The sequence below is a fragment of the Dipodomys spectabilis genome, unplaced genomic scaffold (assembly GCF_019054845.1).
Source record: "Dipodomys spectabilis isolate Male_0828 unplaced genomic scaffold, ASM1905484v1 ptg000039l, whole genome shotgun sequence".
NCBI classification, from domain to species: domain Eukaryota; kingdom Metazoa; phylum Chordata; class Mammalia; order Rodentia; family Heteromyidae; genus Dipodomys; species Dipodomys spectabilis.
Window position 1 is genome coordinate 3,563,086 of NW_024870716.1, and position 19,396 is coordinate 3,582,481.

Consider the following 19,396-nt stretch of genomic DNA (forward strand, 5'->3'; position numbering starts at 1 on the left):
AGCTTTAAAAAAATAAGACTTCTATATGGTTTGGTTATGATTAAGCAAAGCATTATTGTTTCAAGACTGAGATGGTATAACTCATATATTAAAATTTTTCTTAGCATTATAATATTTCATAAGTTCTGAATAATATTTAAACCATTTGCTGGTCTTTAGGAAGAGTAAATAAATTTCATTATGATGAAGTGAATTGAAAATATGTAAACAATACAGTTTCTTTTAAATCTTTCAAATCTTTATTGATATTTACAGAAAAAAGGCCATTAGAGAAGATTTATTAACTTCAAGATTTTATGACTTGAAGATGATGTATAGTAAGTGATCTTTTGCTTATATGTTCTTTTTTTGAGTTTCAGTGTAGTAGTCATGCCAGAGGTCTCATTAAAATAGTTTGAATTGGAAAATAGTCAAGCAAAGAACTCTTCAGAGCCGTGCACATTATATCCTGTAAATTTTACTTTTGTGGCATCCTGTATGCTGTACCTGCCATTCTTTTTTCTTTTTGTTTAGCTTAGAGAGAGAAAGAGATAGAGTTTTGTGTGTGTGTGTGTGTGTGTGTGTGTGTGTGTGTGTGTGTGTAAAGTGTTTCCTGATTAATCAGTATTTAGTAACCTACATTGTGGTCTTACTCCACTAATTAGTGTGGAATCCCTTAATGAAGATAGGAAAATACCTGTGAGCCAGTAACTCTTTAAGAAGTAACTAAGGGAAATCGGTGACTAATAAACAATTTTCAGAGGCAGTTGTGGCTTATCCTCCAGCTATACTTTTAATTTGAAGCTTTATTTGAAAACGGAGCACCTCTAACATACTTAGCTTTTTGAGGAACGCAATGGGATAAGCCCAATTATAGGAAATAGGGAACAACTTTCAAAGGAGATGAATGGCCGTAGAGGCAAAGGTACTTATCAGTGATGAAAAGGAAAAAATTCTTCTACGGAAGGTTTCACCTGGGTACCAGTAGCTCATGCCCATAATCTTAGTTATGTAGTAGATAGAGATATGAAGATTGTGGTTCGAAGCCAGCCCATGTAGAAAAATCCAAGAGACTTTTATCTCCAGTTAACCAGTAAAAAAGCTGAAAGCTGTGATTCTGGTAGTTAAAGCACATTGAGTTGAAGCTCAAGGACTGGCACATACATACAAAAGCTTTAGAGATGAAAAGTTATTGTGGAATTTAAAAAATTCAGCAGGGGCCAGACGCCTAGCTGCTACTCAGGAAGCTGAGATCTGAGGATGGAGGTTTGGGCAAGGAGCCTTGGGCAAGAAAGTCAGTGAAACTCTTAACTCCAATAAACTATTCAGAAAAAGCCAGAAGTAATGCTGTGACTCAAGTGGTAGAGCACTAGCCTTGAGCACTGAGTGGCTCAGGGGCAATGCCCAGGCCCTATGTTCAAGCACCAGGATCAGTTTAAAAAGAAAGAAAATCAGCATGGGTAGAAGAGAAGCTTAGAGAAATCTTAGATTTCTGAAGTCTAGAGACTGTAGAATATTTGTTTTAAAAGGTTATATACTGGACATTAATACTCCAATAGGAGGGGGAAATAAAAGGTAGGAAGTTATTTTCAAATGGGACATAAAGGTTGGTATGTTGGTATAGTTCTATAATACCAACTAAGGAGAAAGCCTATATAGAAACATTGTTTCTAGGCTAACAAAGACAAAAAATTATCAAGACCCTATTTGAGAAAACAAACTATGAGTGATGGATCTTGCCTCTAATCCCAGTTCTTTGAAAGGTAGAGGCTGGATGGTTACTTAGGGTAAAAAAAAAAAGCCTGATTCTTATCTAAAAACAAACTAAAGGAAAAGGGAAGGGAGACTGGTTCAAATGAGCCCTTGAGTTCAACCTCAGCACTGTAAAAAAAAGACAAAAAACAAAACCCCTAAGGAATATTTTCTAGCATGGTAGGCTATAAAAAGAAATAATATGTCTACTAATGGGAAAAGAACTATACATCAAGTACTTAATAAAATTCTAGAAGTCTAAGGGTAACTGGATCCTAATCCTAGATTCTATGTACTCTTTCTCAGTTCTACTGGATAAAGTATAGGAGCTATGTGAAATTTGGAGAATAAGTTCCAACCAATTAAAAAGACCAGAGAATAATGGCAGAGTCCTGTCCAGATTGACTGTTGTAGCTAGGAGATGTCTAGAAAGTAGGGAACTAACTTGATGGATAAGTTGATGTGTATCTAAGGAGATTTATACTTATCTTGTAAAGAAAGCTAAAAGAATTGTGGATACTATAGAAAAAAGGAAAGAGAAAATAAGACAATTATTAACGTTTAGGAAAAAGTAAAAGTTATATAGGAGAAATAATTGTAAGCCAGTTTATAGTTCAGATGTGATTAATGTTTATATACTTAATGATGTTGCTATCTCCAGTGTTGAAGTAGGTTAATACAGAGTATGGGTAGCAAAGGGAATAGGTAGAGTAGTGGTATTAAAATACTTTTTCTGTCATATTAAAAAAAGCACATATTTGAAACTGGAAAACGTAAGGGTGTTGTTAATGAATAGAGATACATATTAGATGAAATTTGTTTTTGTTTTTGTTTCATTATTTGGTGCTGATACTGAATTTGGCCTGAGTCCTCTCCGTTAGCATTTTTGCTCAAGGCTGACCCTCTACCACTTGAGCCATAGTTCCATTTCCAGTTTTTTGGTGATTAATTGGAGATAAGTATCTCAAACTTTCCTGCTCATGCTGGCCTCTAATGTGATCCTCAGATCTCAGCCTCCTGAGTAGCTAGGATTGTAGGTGTGAATAGCTAGGATTGCAGGTCCCTGTGTCTGATGAATATTTTTGGTATGTAGAAGCCAAGAGTAGGTCTGTGTTGTTTTTTATAGACCTAAAAGGTGCTGTTCATCTTAAACAATGTACATGCATTACTTTTAGAAAATTTAAATTAAAAAAAACTATTACTATTTAAATTGGTAGAGTTGTGAGCTCTTTCTAGGAAACAAATCTAGAGAAGTTTACTGATCTTCAGTATTTTTAAGTTACCACTGGTGCTGCTCTGTACATAGTACTGGCTGTTGACCAGAAAACAGTTCTTTTTATAGAGCATTTGGTCTAATAATAGCTTTCTAGGAAAGGCTTTCAAATAAAAGAATAGTATGTAAACAGTATATAGTTATTAAGTATTGAGTGAACCAAAACAACTGAGCTTGTTTAGGTCACAAAAATCACTGTGTAACCACAGCACAGCAATTTGTCTTTAGCTGAACAAAAATGATTGTTCCTAAAAATATACTTGTGTACCTACCAAGCATTATTACTCTTGGGTTTGCTAAGGAATTTAAAAAAATCATTGTACAGTAGATTTGTCTTATTTACAGATAAACTATACGAAGTTTTGACCAGGTCAATAAAAAGAAAGTTAAAAAAACAAAAATTTTAAATGCTTGTATTTACATTGCAGTTCACTGGACATAGAGAAGCTGTCAGTTACGTGTATAGCCAGTTATGTTTGAATCATGTGATCTGAACCTGCCCTTAATTTTGTGAAAAATAAACCTTTTCAAAAGCAAACCATGCCCTAATGCACCACTAAAAATTTAGAAGTTGGGGGCTGGGAAGGTGGCTCAGTGGTAGAGCGCTTGCCTTGCCTACATGAGGCCCTGGGATCGATTCCTCAGCACCACATAAGCAAAAAGAAAAAAGCCGGAAGTGGCGCTGTGGCTCAAGTGGTAGAGCACTAGCCTTGAGCTGAAGAGCTGAGGGACAGCACTCAGGCCCAGAGTTCAGGCCCCACAACCAGACCCCCCAAAAAAAATAAATAAAATAAATTTAGAATTTGAGATCAAAAGTAAAAGTTATGGCAGTCCTCCAAAGCCAAAGTGGATACATGTGCTTAGGTGATAAAGCAAAAAGTTGAGATTTATTGAAAAGGAAGCATGTCTTTAGTGGAAGTTGGGTAGCAGTTAGAGGAAAAATAGTAAAGCATCAGAATAGCCTTGAACTGTCTGCATCCTAAAGATGCACAGGTTTTCCTCACTGGTGGTCTCCTTGGAACCATGTGTCTACATATATGAAAGTCTACTGTATCATCATTTCAATATACATTAAAAAGTACAATGGTAAGTTCTTGAAACTCAGCCACCTTCTCTACCCCAATGTATAATTACTTTTGTTGCAATTGTAATGTGAGGAATGGATAATAGCTCTGCACAATCAGCCACTATATCGTAGCTTAAATGGAAATTAGAATTCTATTTATTATTAAGAAGTACTCTTACTACCAGCTGGAGTAAAAGGATGAAGACTAAAAATGCCAAGATTTTATTGTAGAAGGAAATCTCACTTTTTCTTAAATCCTCTTCATTTTTTTTTTTAGGTTTTTTTGCTTGTTTGTTTGTTTGTTTGTTTTTTAGATAAAGTCTTTCCATGTATCTTAGGGTAGCTTGGAACTCAGTAATCATCTTGCTTTTCCTCTTAAGTACAGAGATGACTGGCATGTGCCACTACACACAGCAGGAGAATAGGCTTTCTAAGGAATCAATGTGATTTATTTTGGGGAAAATCAATAAACACTTTGGGAAGCAAGCATGGTTGAAGTCTGAAGAATAGTTTTTGTTTTCATGTTAGACTTTTTCCAGAGTTTTGAGGAGGTAATAGTACCAGTAGCAGTTTATTATGGACCATATAGGATATTCACAAATTAAGATCACTAATAACAGAGGCTTAATCTATAAAGATATTGATAGAAACTATATTTTTAGAATTTATCTCCTTTCCCTTTCCTGTTTCCTTTTTAAACTTTGTTTTTAATTTTGATTTCTTTTTGTAGTTTTACAAAGGAGTTGCCATTTAACAAAGCAGCCTATAAATACAAGCAATATATCTTGATTAATGTCACCCATTTCAATATTCTCACCCATTCCTCTACCCACCCTTCCCTCAGTCTTCTTTTTTTAATTGTGAAAATACTGTACAGAGGGTTTACAATTACATAAGCAAGATAATGAGTACATTTCTTATCAAGCATTGTAGCCTCTTCCTTTGATTCCTCTTCCCATCCCATCTTCCTCCCACCCACCCCTCAGTCTTCTTAATTTTGTAGGATATCCATTGGATTCTTGACTGCATTCTTCCGCTCTTTTTCTCTTTATTCATCTTTTCTCTTCCATCCCACCTCACTCCTTTGGAGTATCTGCTTCCTGGTATTTTATTTTGCTGAACTTTGCGTTTGCCTTTCTAAGAAATTGCACTGTTTTGAGTTCTCCCTTGAATCTACTTTATTTGTTAATACATTTGTATACACCCAACATATTTACTTATAAGTTACTTATATATACTTATATAACATATTTACTTATGTTGCTTATATACCACCCAACATATTTACTTATAAGTTGATAAGCTAAATCTAGCTTCCACATATAAGGGAAAACATGTATCCTCTGTCTCTCTGGGCCTGACTTACTTCACTTAACATAATTTTTTCCAGGTCTTTCTGTTTCTTTTATAAATAGTACAGTGTCTTTCTAATGGATGAATAAAATTCCATTTTATATATGTTTGTATGTGTATATATACATAGATACACATATACATATACACCACATTTTCTTGATCCATTCATCCAATGTGGGACATATGGACTGATTCCATACCTTGGCTGCAATAAGCCTGGTTGTGCTAGTGGCTTTACAGTATACTGGTTCGTAATCTTTCAGGTTAATGCCCAGGGTTGGAAGTGCTAGATCATAGGGTAGTTGTATGTTTTAATTTTTTGAGGACCTTCCACACTGCTTTCCAGAATGATTGAACAAGTTTATATTCCCACCAACAAAAGACCCCAGATAGCAAATGCAACCCTTAGCAGACAGAATAATTTTGCAGGAATAACAATACCAAACTTCAAACTCTATTACAGAACCATAGTAATGAAAACAGCTTGTTACTGGCACAAAAACAGGCCTGAAGACCAAAGGAATAGAATAGAAGACCCAGAAATAAATCCACAGACCTACGGCTATTTAATATTCGGTAAGGGAGTAAAAAGCATAGCCTGGAGAAAGATAACCTCTTCAACAAATGATGCTGGCAAAGCTAGATTTCCATATGTAAAAAACCGAAATTAGCTGGGCGCTGGTGGCTCACGCCTGTAATCCTAGCTACTCAGGAGGCTGAGATCTGAGGATCGCGGTTCAAAGCCAGCCCGGGCAGGAGAGACCGTGAGACTCCTATCTCCAATAAACCACCAGAAAACCAGAAGTGGCGCTGTAACTCAAGTGGTAGAGCGCTCGCCTTGAGCTGAAGAGCTGAGGGACAGCGCCCAGGCCCAGAGTTCAAGCCCCACGACCGACCAAAAAAAAAAAAACAAAACCGAAATTAGCTCCTAATATTTCACCTTGCACCCGCATCAACTCAAAATGTATCAAATAATTCAATGTAAGACCCGAAACTATAAAACTGTTACAGGAAAGATGAGAGGAAACATTAGGATTCCTGGGCACAAGTAGAAACTTTCTGAGTAAAGATCTAGAAGCACAGCAAATCAAAGACACACTTGATAAATGGGATGTCTTCTCCAACTAAAAAGTGTCTACATAGCAAAGGACATAGCCCACAAGCTAAAAAGACAGCCTACAGAATGGGAGAAGATTTTGACCAGCTACTTATTAGTGCTAAATATCCAGAATATACAGAAAAATAAGCCTCCAAAAAACCAACAACCCAATTAATAAATGGCTAATGTGCTGAGAGTCTTCTTAGAAGAAATAAAAATGGCCAATAGACACATGAAAAAATGCTCAACATCTGAACATTCTCTGGCTGCCGTAAAGGAAGTGCAAATGAAAACTACATTGAGATTTTACCTCACCCCAGTTAGAATAGCCATTATCAAGAAAACAAGTGATAACATGCTAGTGAGGATGCAGCCAAAAGGGAAAATAATATTCTGTTGATGGTAATGCAAACTTGTTCAACCTTCTTTCCTTCTTGAGGCCTGTTTAGGAGCTTGAATTTGGGGCCTTGGGCACTGACTGAGATTTTTTGCTCAAGGCTAGCACTCTTATCACTTGAAACCACATCTTCACTTCAAGCTTTTTGATGGTTAATTGGAGATAAGAGTCTCACGGACGTTCCTGCCCAGGCTGGCTTTGAACCTCAAGCCTGGGTCCTAGCTTTCTGAGTAGGATTAGAAATGTGAGACACTGGTGCCTTGCTTCCTTTATCTTTCTTAATGTGATAGTATACGTGGAAATCTCTTATAAATATTCTATATTTAAATTTTTTATATTTAAAGAAAACAAGCATAAGCAATTGAGCCAACAATATTGCTGTAATAGCAATGTTTCCAGCCAGGACCAGTGTCTCATACCTTCAATCCTAGCTAGTTAGGAGGCTGAGATGCTAGGATTCTGATTTATAAAGCCAACCTGGACAGGAAAGTCTGTGAGACTTTCAATTAATCACCAACCAGCCAGAAATGGAGCCATGGTAGAACATGCTAGCCTTGAGCACAAAAGCTCAGGAATAGCGCTCAGGACTGGCACCAATAAAAAATAAATACACACAATCACTTTTCCACCAGTACTACTAGTTTATTCTCCATTGAAGGAGTATTTACTTGAAGGTGGTATCTATCGTTGGCTTGTTTATGGTGAACAAAGGCTAATGGCCTCATGTTTCCCTCAATTAGGTTCTACTTGGGATGAGAGGTATAGGTGGAAAAGAAATATGAAATATATTTTACTGATGATTGTATATGTCATAATTTGCTATAGGCTGTTTGTATGAGGTAGGTGAAAATGTTAATGTGATTTAATGATCATGCCCTGAGCAGAAGAGCTTCCTCTGTTTTGTGTCTTTTAAATTTTTCTTTGTTTCTGTAGCTTAATGAGGTAAAATTAGCTTTTTTTGGGGGAAAAAAATGATATGAAGTAGAAAAGTTGTTTTTTTTTGTTGTTGTTGTTTTGTTTTTGGTCAGTTGTAGGGCTTGAACTCTGGGCCTGGGTGCTGTCCCTCAACTCTTCAGCTCAAGGTGAGCGCTCTACCACTTGAGCCATAGCACCACTTCTGGTTTTCTGGTGGTCTATTGGAGATAGGAGTCTCACGGACTTTTCTGCCTTGGCTGGCTTTGAACCATGATCCTCAGATCTCAGCCTCCTGAGTAGCTAGGATTACATGCGTGAGCTACCTGAGCCCAGCAGAAAAGTTGTTTTAACTTTCTCTTTCAAGTATCACAGGTTTTCAGTCTTTTTAAGTAAAAATTAAGACAGAGTAACCAAATCTTTTTTGTTTTTGTACAGGAAAATCTTCAAACAGTAAAACAGGAGGACAGAAAAATGCAGCAATAAAGATAGATAAGGTTTGTTGAAAGTATTTCTTTATTAGATAATAACACTGTGGTGATTGCTTGAGATATATAAAAGTATGTTGTTGTAACTATGTTGTAAATATTAGATATATTTGTTTTCTGTTCCACTAACTGCCTTTTACATTTCTAGCCTCGAAGATCAAATCAGTGTACAAGCCATTGCTTCAGAAATTTTTTCTCCAGTATGTGTTCTTTTAGTAGTCACACTGGAGATTCTTTCACCTGTAGAGCTTACTGGTTAGTATTTTCTACTTTTCATTTATGCTGCTTATACTTGATATTTTAATTATAAATTACGTTTGGTAGAAATTTATAATATGGTCTCAATAAAAATTATGAAAACTTTTGGAAAACAGACTACTAGCTCTCTCAAAGAGAAAGCCTGTTTTTTTGTTTTTGCACGTCCTATGGCTTGAACTCAGGGGCTGGGCACTGTCCCTTAGTTTCTTTTGCTCAAGGCTAGTACTCTACCTCTTGAGCCACAGTGCCACTTCTGGCTTTTTCTATTTATGTGGTGCTAAGGAATTGAATCCAGGGTTTCATGCATGCTAGGCAAGCACTATCACTAAGCCACATTTCCCAGCCCTAGAAAGCTGATTTTCTGAGTGTCTCCATTATTTAGTTCCTACCTGTACAAGTAGATTTTGTTTTATTATTAAAAATTGTTCAGTTGGTGGCTGAGTTATAATTTTAGCTTGTCAAGACATGGAAATTGGGAAGATAGAGTCTCTGAAGGAAGTATAAGTAGGTGGATCATAATCCTGGCTGATTGTGGCTAAAGGAGACTGTCTGAAAAATAATAAAAACCCAAAGTACTGGTAGTATAGCTGAAGTAATGAGCATGGGACTCGTGAGTTCAAACCCTAGTTTGAACATGGACACTTAGTGTTCAACACAGTCTTCTTATATGATGAGGGAAGTGGGCTATTTGTTAAATTGTAGGGGTACTGCTTCATTAAGAATCATTTTTGGAACAAATTTAAGCACCCTATCTTAATCTTTAGTGACTTTGAATCACTAGTAACTTGTATGAATATAATGGGTAGCTATTTGTTTGAATTTGAAGATTAAGATCTTAGAAATCACATAGTTGAACCCATAAAGATAGAATAGATTGTGTAATTTAATTTTAAAGTTTGGCAAAGTTCCAAAGAAATAGTTCTATCATTAGTTTTTTCAAAAGCTGAAATATGTCCATTTTTGGTTGTAGTAACCATATCCACCTTTATTTTTCTCTGTTACCTTATACCTAGTTTAAAATGGGAAACTGTCACTTTAGATTTCTCTTACTATTACAGTTCCTAGTCATAGTTGGCTATTAAAAATTATGTCACTTAAACCAAATGTGGTAAAACACATCTAGTTTTCAGCATTTCAAAGACTAAGGCAGCAGGCTGGGAAGGTGGCTCAGTGGTAGAGCACTTGCCTTGCATGCCTGAGGCCCTGGGTTCGATTCCTTAGCACCACATAAGCAAAAAGAAAAAAAAAACCAGAAGTGGCGCTATGTGGCTCAAGTGGTAGAGCTCTAGCCTTGAGCTGAAGAACTGAGGGACAGCACCCAGGCCCAGAGTTCAGGCCCTCTGACCGGACCCAAAGACTAAGGCAGGAAGATAGCAAGTTCTAAGCCACCCGAGCTGTGTACATAGTGACATAATTTCTCAGAAAAACAGTAGGAGCTGGAGGTATGTCTCAAGAAGTAGAGGGCCAGCAGTGAGCAATCAAACTGAGCAGGGATATAAGGCACTGAGTTGAAGCTATAGTACTTGGATAAGAGGAAAATAAAGGGATTAAAAACTCAAGCATTAGTTTCAGGATTCAATTAAACATTTTGATTTCTGTTGAACATTCTGTATTGTTTTAGAGATAGGATTATTTTAAGTTTACATAAGAAGAAAGGTTTTTTAAAATAAATATAATTCATTCTGCTAGTTGTAAAATTTGCTCCTTTTCTTGATATATCCTTGTTATTGTAAATTTTTAATTTTTGAAATTCTGATGAAGTTATAAATTTATCTTTCAGTACAGAATTTATAGAAGTCAGTGAAATCAGTGCATTGATTACTCAGAAGAGACAAGAACTGGAATTGTCGTGGTTTCCTGGTACATTACCTGGAATTGTAAGGTAAAAGAAATGTTTGCATGTTAATATAAAAGCAGGATATCATTGTACGTAAGTAAAAGGGTACTTTATTTCATATCATTACGAGGAATTTTTGTGTAACCTTCAGTGTTGAAATGCCTAATGAAGATAACAGTTTTGAAAGATCCTTTGGCAAGTAAAGAATATTTATGATAAGCATATTGTTTACATTATAGATTCACAGTAACAGTATTCAGACTTGCTGTCTTTTCATTTTTCCCCAGTGTAGTTTTACCTATCCACTGTCTGCTGAAGCAGTGTTTATGTCTATTCCGAAACATACTCTACTAAGTAGCTCTTTCATGATGTCCCTGCTCTGTTCTAGCATTCACAACTGTTTGCAGTGTAGTCCTTCCCTTCTTGGTTAAGTCCTGAAGCTACTGACACAGTTTCAGGCATATTTGCACATTGTTTTTCTACTTTTCTCCTATTTAAGAATCTTACTTGATATTTAATGAAGTAGTCTTTTATTAGGAGACCTAAATTGACCATACATAAATAACGTAATGGACCTTGAGAAATGGATTGAGTTTGAATACAGGAAATTTCAGGGTTCCTGTCCATCAAGACCCTCAGAACTTTGAGGAGCCATCCTCACATCAAGGGTTCAAAAATGTACTATAGCAATAAAAATTAGTTTGATACTTAGTCACGTGCTGGTGGCTCATGCCTGTTATCCTAGCTACTCAAGAAGTATCTACAGGTAGTCAACAAAAATACCGGCTTGGAGACATGATAGATCACCAGCCATAACCAAGCAAGCTGCCTAACTGAGCCCTGAGTTTAAAGCTCACTTAATGCAAAAAAGAAAAAGTTAACTACTTATCTTGAAAAGAAGGGTAGTACATAGGAATACAAGAAAGCTTTCTGTTCTGTTTCTTGGCTGGGTGCTGGTTACATAAACATCCCACAACTCTACACTTAAACTTTTTTATTTTATGTTGGGTTATACACTGAAATTTTTTAGAATAGCATTGGGTCGGGTTATATACATTGAAGATTTTTTTTTAGAATAGCAAACACTAAAACAAAACCTTGACAAAATATTAAATTATTTGAAAGAGAAAAACATCTATAGTTTTCTTTCATCTCTTTTTGCCTTTAGTTTAACAGAATATGAATGCTTTTAAGAGGATTTTTTTTGTTTATAGTTAGTACACATTTTCAGGTAATCTGCAATTTATCTTTATTTTCAGAGTTGGTTTTGTACCTTGGAATGTTGGACCAGAAGTCCTTCCTCTCATCTCTTCTGTGTTGCCAAGAAGTATTTTTCCAACTAATTCTATGTCATTAGAAAATTTCGGTAAAGTTTGTAAAAATACTTTCCTATTTTAAAAGTTAACTTTAACTTTTAGTTAACTTGTAAATGTGTTGATCTAGAAAAATGTGAAATAAGTTGTTGTAACTTAGATACTTCTTTAAATAATTGGCCAGTGACAAATTATTGCAACTAGAATATACACACAATACTATTCATAATGCCATACTATTTTTAAAGGGCTGAATGCTCTTCATACTATTGATGTAGCGATATACTTGTAGTTTCACTCTCACAGTATTTTTGTTTCACTGCATCATACTTGTTATGCTAAAATGAACTATAATGAAACATCAAAAATTTGATGTTATTTTTTTCCCAACATTGTCAGGTACTTCTTGCAAAGGTTATACATTAGCACATACCCAAGAAGGAGATGAAAAAAAACAAACTTCTGGATCATCAAACACTAGAGGATCAAGACGAAAACCTACAACCACAACTCCTACAAGGAGATCTACACGTAACACAAGAGCTGAGACTGTTAGTCAGACTCAGAAATCCCCTGTATCAAGTAATTCTGGGTGTGATGCTCCAGGTAACAATATTCCTTCTGAAAGTGTTTCCTCTCCAATTGAGTCAGAAAAGCAAAGAAGACAGGCTCCAAAACGTAAGTCTGTTAGGAGAGGAAGAAAACCACCTTTACTGAAAAAGAAACTTCGGAGGTCCGTGCCTTCCTCTGAAAAAACATCTTCTAGTGATTCAGTGGAGGAAGAAATAACAGAGTCTGACACACCACCTGTATTAGAGAAAGAGCAACAATCAGATGTAGAAAGTAGTAATGTTTGTTCCTTGCAAACAGATGTAGAAAACCAGTTGTCTGTTTGCTTGGAAAGTTGTGATGAACAAACAGGAGAAAATGAGGAACATACTGAGAATCATGATTCAGAGGAAAAATTAGAATCTTCAGATTCAAAATCTTGTAATCAAGATACTTCTGTGCTTGTTGGAGAGGAGGAAGGAATTGAAAAACTTGAGAATACAGGTATAGAGGGTAAAGTTTTATGTTTAGAAAATGAGGTTTCTAAAGATATTTTTGAAAAAGAAAGTGATCCATTAGAAAATCATGATCAGGTTTTTCGATCTTCAGAATCAGAGGTGAAGGCAGGTACATGTGCAGATCATCCTCCAAATGATTTGCTTCCATGTTCAGGATCCAGAGCTGAAGTATACCAAGCAGTATCTAATTCCCAAGATGGAATTCCTGAGAATTCAGAGTCAGTGATCAGTGAAGAAAAATTAGTGGATAATCTCTCAGTAGAAACTAGTGATTATAAGGATTCTGCAGTGAAAACAGAAGAGATTGTAGAGAGCCCTAAGTTAGAATGTTCAGAGGGTGAAATTACACAGACAGTAGATAAAAAATCTATTGAAAGCTCAGAGATTGAGTTACTTGGGAATGTTGAAACTGAAAATGCAGAAATGACTGCCACCTGCAATACTTCAGAAAATGAAAGCATGAGTAGTAGTCAAGACTCTGAAAGAAATAATATCCAATCAGACAAATCTTTAAAAGAAAAGACTGAATCTCCAGTTGAGCATCCTAATTCTGTGAAGTTGCTTCAGACACCCATTGAACAGATCGAGATGCATTTTAGTGAGGACAATAATGAAATGATACCTATGGAGTGTGATTCATTTTGCAGTGACCAAAATGAATCTGAAATTGAATCATCTGTGAATATTGACTCCAAACTGTTGAGTGAAGATTCTGTGACACACAGTTCTGAAACTAATCAGACATCATCTGATCCTACAAACGTAAAGGTTGAAACAATATCTCAACCATCTGAAAACCCAATAGATCCCATAGATAAAACCAAAAAGCCTCGTACCCGGAAGTCTAGATTTCATTCTCCATCTACTACTTGGTCTCCCAACAAAGATGCCACCCAAGAAAAGAAGAGATCTCAGTCTCCATCTCCTAAGAGAGAAACTGGAAAAGAAAGCAAAAAGTCTCTATCACCCTCTCCTAAGAAAGAATCTGCTAGGGGACGGAGAAAATCTCGCTCCCAGTCCCCAAGAAAAGATATGACAAGAGAAAAGAGGCGCACTCAGTCAAGATCTCCAAAAAGAGATAGCACCAGGGAAAGTAAAAAATCTGAATCACCATCCCCAAGAAGAGATACTTCTAGAGAGAATCGAAGATCTCAGTCAAGAGTGAAAGATGCCTCAAAAGAAAAGTCTAGGTCCCGGAGCAGAGAAAGAGAAAGTGATAGAGATGGACAGAGGAGAGAGCGAGATCGAGAACGAGAGCGAGAAAGGAGAACCAGAAGGTGGTCTAGGTCCAGATCTCGTTCTAGATCACCATCAAGATCGAGAACAAAAAGTAAAAGTTCATCTTTTGGCAGAAATGAGAGAGATAGTTACTCTCCTCGGTGGAAGGAAAGATGGACAACTGATGGTTGGAGGTGCCCACGAGGAAGTGACCGTTACAGGAAGAATGACCCGGAGAAACAGAATGAAAATACAAGAAAAGAAAAGAGTGATGTCAGTTTAGATACTGACGATCCAAATTCTGTTGACAAATGTAGAAATGATTGTCCCAGTTGGGTAACAGAAAAAATAAATTCTGGACCTGACCCAAGGACCAGAAATCCAGAAAAGTTAAAAGATTCCCACTGGGAAGAAAATAGAAATGAAAATTCAGGGAATTCTTGGAATAAAAACTTTGGTTCGAGTTGGGTATCTAACCGTGGTAGAGGTAACCGAGGCAGAGGCACATACAGAGGTAGTTTTGCTTATACAGATCAAAATGAAAATAGGTGGCAGAACCGAAAACCCCTCTCAGGTAATTCAAATAGTTCAGGGAATGATTCTTTCAAGTATATGGAACAGCAGCCCTACAAGAGGAAAAATGAGCAAGAGTTTTCCTTTGATACGCCAGCAGATAGGTCAGGATGGACATCTGCATCTAGTTGGGCTGTGAGAAAGAATTTGCCAGTAGATGTACAGAACTATTATTCACGGCGTGGGAGGAATTCTTCAGGTTCACAGTCTGGATGGATGAGACAAGAAGAAGAAACAACTGAACAGGGTAATGTATTTTCTATTGATGTTTTACTTCAAGAAATATTTTAAGTTAATATCTTACATGAATTGAGATCCCTATTTGTAATTTTTACAGTGTAAAACTGGAACTTCATTTACAAAATGTCTATATAAGTACATAGATACATAACATATATGCATGTAAATATTTTTATTTATTTATTTTTTTGTTGCTTGTGGGGCCTGAACTCAAGGCTAGCGCTCTACCACTTGAGTCACAGCACCACTTCCGGCTTTTTCTGCTTATGTGGTGCTGAGGAGTTGAACCCATGGCCTCATGCATGCAAGGCAAGCACTCTACCACTGGGCCACCTTCCCAGCCCCAGCATGTAAATATTTTTTAACCCCACCTTTACTTCTATTTTTGCCAAAGGTTGTTTGTTACGTGTTATTTGCTACAGTAGAAGAGTTTGGAATGTTCATCAGTAGGATTTAACTTCTATTTTATGTATTTCAGATATGAATATTTGTATTTTTACTGGTCATTGTTGTCAGACAACAATAATCACTAATTATGATTATCTTTCCTTGTTGTTTTCTTGTTAAAAACATTTCATGAGAACAGGCTATTAAAATACTAAAAATTGGCCTTATTAACCAGTTAAATTTTATAAAATATTTTTCAAACTAGTAATTTCTTAAACTAATTCTTTGCTAATGTTGATGTATGTTGTAGTGTGAATTTATTCTTTAAAATAATTCTGAATATTTTCTTTTGGTTAGAAAATTAGGTAAATTTTGTAGGAATGACTTTAGCAAAAGTAGAGGTTTGGTGTACTGGGTCTGTTAGTGGTTGGTATTTTACTACTACTAGTAGTAGTTTGCTTTTCTGTTAGAGATTTGTAATATGATTTTTTTCTTCTGATTAGATTCTAACCTAAAAGACCAAACAAATCAACAAGTTGACAGTTCTCAGCTGCCTATAAATATGATGCAGCCACAAATGAACGTAATTCCGCAACAGATGAATGCACAACACCAGCCAATGAATATCTTTCCATATCCAATGGGTGTTCATGCCCCTTTGATGAACCTCCAACGAAGTCCATTTAACATGCATCCTCAGCTACCCTTGCATCTCCACACAGGAGTGCCTCTCATGCAGGTGGCTGCTACTGCCAGTGTAACTCAGGGACCACCCCCACCCCCACCCCCACCCCCGCCCTCCCAACAAGTCACCTACATTGCTTCACACCCAGATGGAAACCAGTCGCAGGTATGTTTTTAATAGTTCAAATTTAATAACAATTGTTATGAATGTTTAGCTGTTAGGGACAAACGTTCGAAAAAGGGGTTTCCTTCAGAAATAGTTGTTTATTTGATTACATAAATCCCACCTGATCCAGTTGATTGTCATTTTTTAACCTCTATTTCTTTTTTTTTTTAAGTTTCCATTTTCTTTTTAGTATATATTTTTCATTGTAAAGAAACAGAGGGTTACAGTTACATGAGTAAGGTAATGAGTACATTTCCTATCCAACATTGTTACCTCCTCTTTGTTTTTCTCCTACCATCCCTTCCCTCCCCACCTCCCCAAATTCTCCCTCCCTCCACAAATTGTAAAGTTCCTTTTCAACATAGTGTCTTGTACATCAATCTATATCCTTGTTTCAGCATTTTGTTATTTCGCTTCCCCTCCCCAAATTAGAAAAATGTATATACAAGATGCAGGGCACCAGGATCAAATACAGTGAAAACAGGAGTTGTACACATGAGGGAAGAACATACAAAAGAAACAAAAAAACTCACATAATACATTATAAATACATTAGAAACAACATCAAGAAAGATAAAACCTCTTGTGTCCCTATCTTGGGGTTCATTTAGCATCATCTTATGTGATCATATGTACATAGCTTTTGACCTTTTTCTGCTTGTCTTAGACATATACTAGTTATTGCAAATAAGAGAAACCATGGGACCTATGTTTCTTTGGGCCTGGCTTACTTCACTTAATATAATTTTTTCCAAGTCTTTCCATTTTCTAACAAATGGGGAGGTGTCATTCTTCTGATGGAGGCATAGAATTCCATTGTGTGTACACACACCCATATATCACATTTTCTTGATCCATGCATCTACTGAGGGGCATCTGGGTTTGTTCCATAGCTTAACTATGGTAAATAATGCTGTGATAAACATAATTGTGCTGGTAGCTTTAGTATGGCCTTGTTTATAATCATTGGGGTAAATGCCCAGAAGTGGGATTGCTGGGTCCTAGGGGAGCTCTATGTGGAGTCTTTTGAGGAACCTCCATACTGCTTTCCCAAAGTTTCACCTCCATTTCTAACTCCCAAATAATGCAATACATTAGAAACATCATCAAGAAAGATAAAACCTGGATTGGATCTAATGATCCAATCAATTTTGATGGTGGTGTTTTTTTTTTTTTTTTTTCCTTCAGTCTGATTAAGACCAGATTATGAGGGCTGGGAAGGTGGCTCAGTGGTAGAGTGCTTGCCTTGCATGCATGAGGCCCTGGGTTCGAGCCCTCAGCACCACATAAGCAAAAAGAAAAAAAAAGCGGGAAGTGGCGCTGTGGCTCAAGTGGTAGAGCGCTAGCCCTGAGCTGAAGAGCTGAGGGACAGCACCCAGGCCCAGAGTTCAGGCCCCACGACCGGACCCCCCCCCCCCCCTCCAAAAAAAAAAAAAAACACACCAAATTATGAGTCAAGCTAGAATTAAAGGAAGCTTTTTTTTTGGTCATGGGGCCTGAACTCTGGGCCTGGGCGCTGTCCCTCAGCTTCAGCTCAAGGCTAGCGCTCTAGTACTTGAGCCACAGCACCACTTCCAGCTTTTTCATGTGGTGCTGAGGAATCGAACCCAGGGCCTCATACATGCAAGGTGAGGACTCTACCACTGAGCCACCTTCCCAGCCCATATGAAGCACTCTTAAATCCCCCTTCCTTAGATAATGTTTTTAACTTTTGGGACAGAATAGTGGGAGTTAATTATTAACTACTATGGTAAAAGCTTTATATTGTCCTATTTGGATAAATGCTAAAGATAAACGTTTATTATCTAATACTGTGTTGATATCCAGGGATTTATGGTGCTTAAAAGAAATGCCTCTATGAGACAGAAAATTAGAATAATAAGCAATCATTGTGTTGCTGTTTGTTTTGTGCCTGCCTTTCAGAAGCTAGAATCCTGACACTAAGACATTTAGAATGGTAGGGAAATGATACTGTAGAATGTGGGTTCCTGTACCCTTTCTGATGTCAGCTCCTTCCAGTCCTTAATGTCCCTTTTTTATTTTCTCCAATATTTAAAATGGGGACATTGAACGTTAGTTTAAATTCTTAAAGAGCCTCCCAGGATTCTTTAAATACTGTTTAAATGTTTTTCATGTTGCTTTGAGAACAGTGCAGTGCATGTATAATAATTTAAAAGTCATCATGGATCTGGGCACCAGTGACTCATACCCGTAATCCTAACTACTCGGGGGGCTCTGATCTTTTATTTTACAAAAAGTCATCTTGACATATTTAAATAAGACTTTGTTTACAAATATGTTCATTATTTTCAAAGGGTCTTTTATGTACAGTTGACTTGAATTAGGCATTTCCTTTAAGTACTAAGGTTGAATTGTATGTCTCAATATAATTCATAATACGTGACTAAAAGACTTGTATTGCGTACAAGTAATTCATTAACTGATGATAACTCTTTAAAACAGGGTATACCTAGTGCTTCTCATGTAAGTAATAACATGAGTACACCAGTCTTGCCTGCTCCGACAGCAGCCCCAGGAAGTATGGGAACAGTTCAGGGACCAAGTTCTGGTAATACTCCGTCATCAAGTCACAGCAAAGCCTCTAATGCTGCTGTAAAATTGGCAGAAAGCAAAGTAAGTGTTACAGTGGAAGCCAGCGCAGATAGCTCGAAGACAGACAAGGCAAGTTCAAGGTTGAGAGCAACCTGTATATGATAATTCTGTATGTGATAAAGATGAAAAAAATTGCATTTTATTGTATGACTGGTGTAGGGAATTGCATTTTGAGTCTTCAAATCCAGTACTTTTTGAAAGGTTCTATCTAGATTTTTTAATACTTTGTGATTTACCAGTAATATTACATATTTATTTTTAGAAATATTTAATATATGTTAGTAAATAATTTTGTTTGTCTTACATGTGAAGTGTTTGGTTTAATGCTAGAAATGTGCAGTTTTTCAACTTTGTATTTTTAAAAGGTATTTCTTGAAACTATGTAATTGGCAAATAATAATTACCCATTTTCTTTTCATCAGAAATTGCAAATCCAAGAAAAAGCTGCCCAGGAGGTAAAATTGGCTATTAAGCCATTTTACCAAAACAAAGATATCACCAAGGAAGAATATAAAGAGATTGTACGGAAAGCAGTAGATAAAGTAAGTTACAGTTTTAGTGGTGTTACGTGCATGTTACTTTTTTAGCCCATTTCTATCTTAATAAAATAATGCTTAAATTTAATTAATAAAAGCTAGCTCTAACTAATTCTTGTCTGCTTTTTTACCTTTTAATTAAGTCTATGAAATCTGCAAAATGAAAATAATTGTGTTGTCTG

The 19,396-nt window shown here is 36.5% G+C and overlaps 1 protein-coding gene across 5 annotated transcripts in view; it reads left to right on the forward strand.

The window, feature by feature from the left end:
• Scaf11 (SR-related CTD associated factor 11) overlaps nucleotides 1-19,396 on the forward strand; it is a 69,867-nt gene that overhangs the window by 49,166 nt on the left and 1,305 nt on the right. Inside the window, exons 6-14 of one of the 5 annotated variants that reach the window (XR_006147138.1) lie at nucleotides 256-317; nucleotides 8,273-8,331; nucleotides 8,471-8,577; nucleotides 10,361-10,462; nucleotides 11,677-11,783; nucleotides 12,130-14,835; nucleotides 15,719-16,065; nucleotides 18,529-18,703; nucleotides 19,101-19,220. Coding sequence is in view for 4 of the 5 variants with exons in the window: in XM_042677550.1 (XP_042533484.1) it covers nucleotides 256-317; nucleotides 8,273-8,331; nucleotides 8,471-8,577; nucleotides 10,361-10,462; nucleotides 11,677-11,783; nucleotides 12,130-14,835; nucleotides 15,719-16,065; nucleotides 18,529-18,747; nucleotides 19,101-19,220 (3,829 nt within the window). In the remaining variant the exon portion in view is untranslated. Of the gene's footprint in view, nucleotides 1-255; nucleotides 318-8,272; nucleotides 8,332-8,470; nucleotides 8,578-10,360; nucleotides 10,463-11,676; nucleotides 11,787-12,129; nucleotides 14,836-15,718; nucleotides 16,066-18,528; nucleotides 18,748-19,100; nucleotides 19,221-19,396 lie in introns of all 5 variants that reach the window. The other 4 variants (XM_042677551.1, XM_042677550.1, XM_042677552.1 and 1 more) reach the window with 4 other exon arrangements.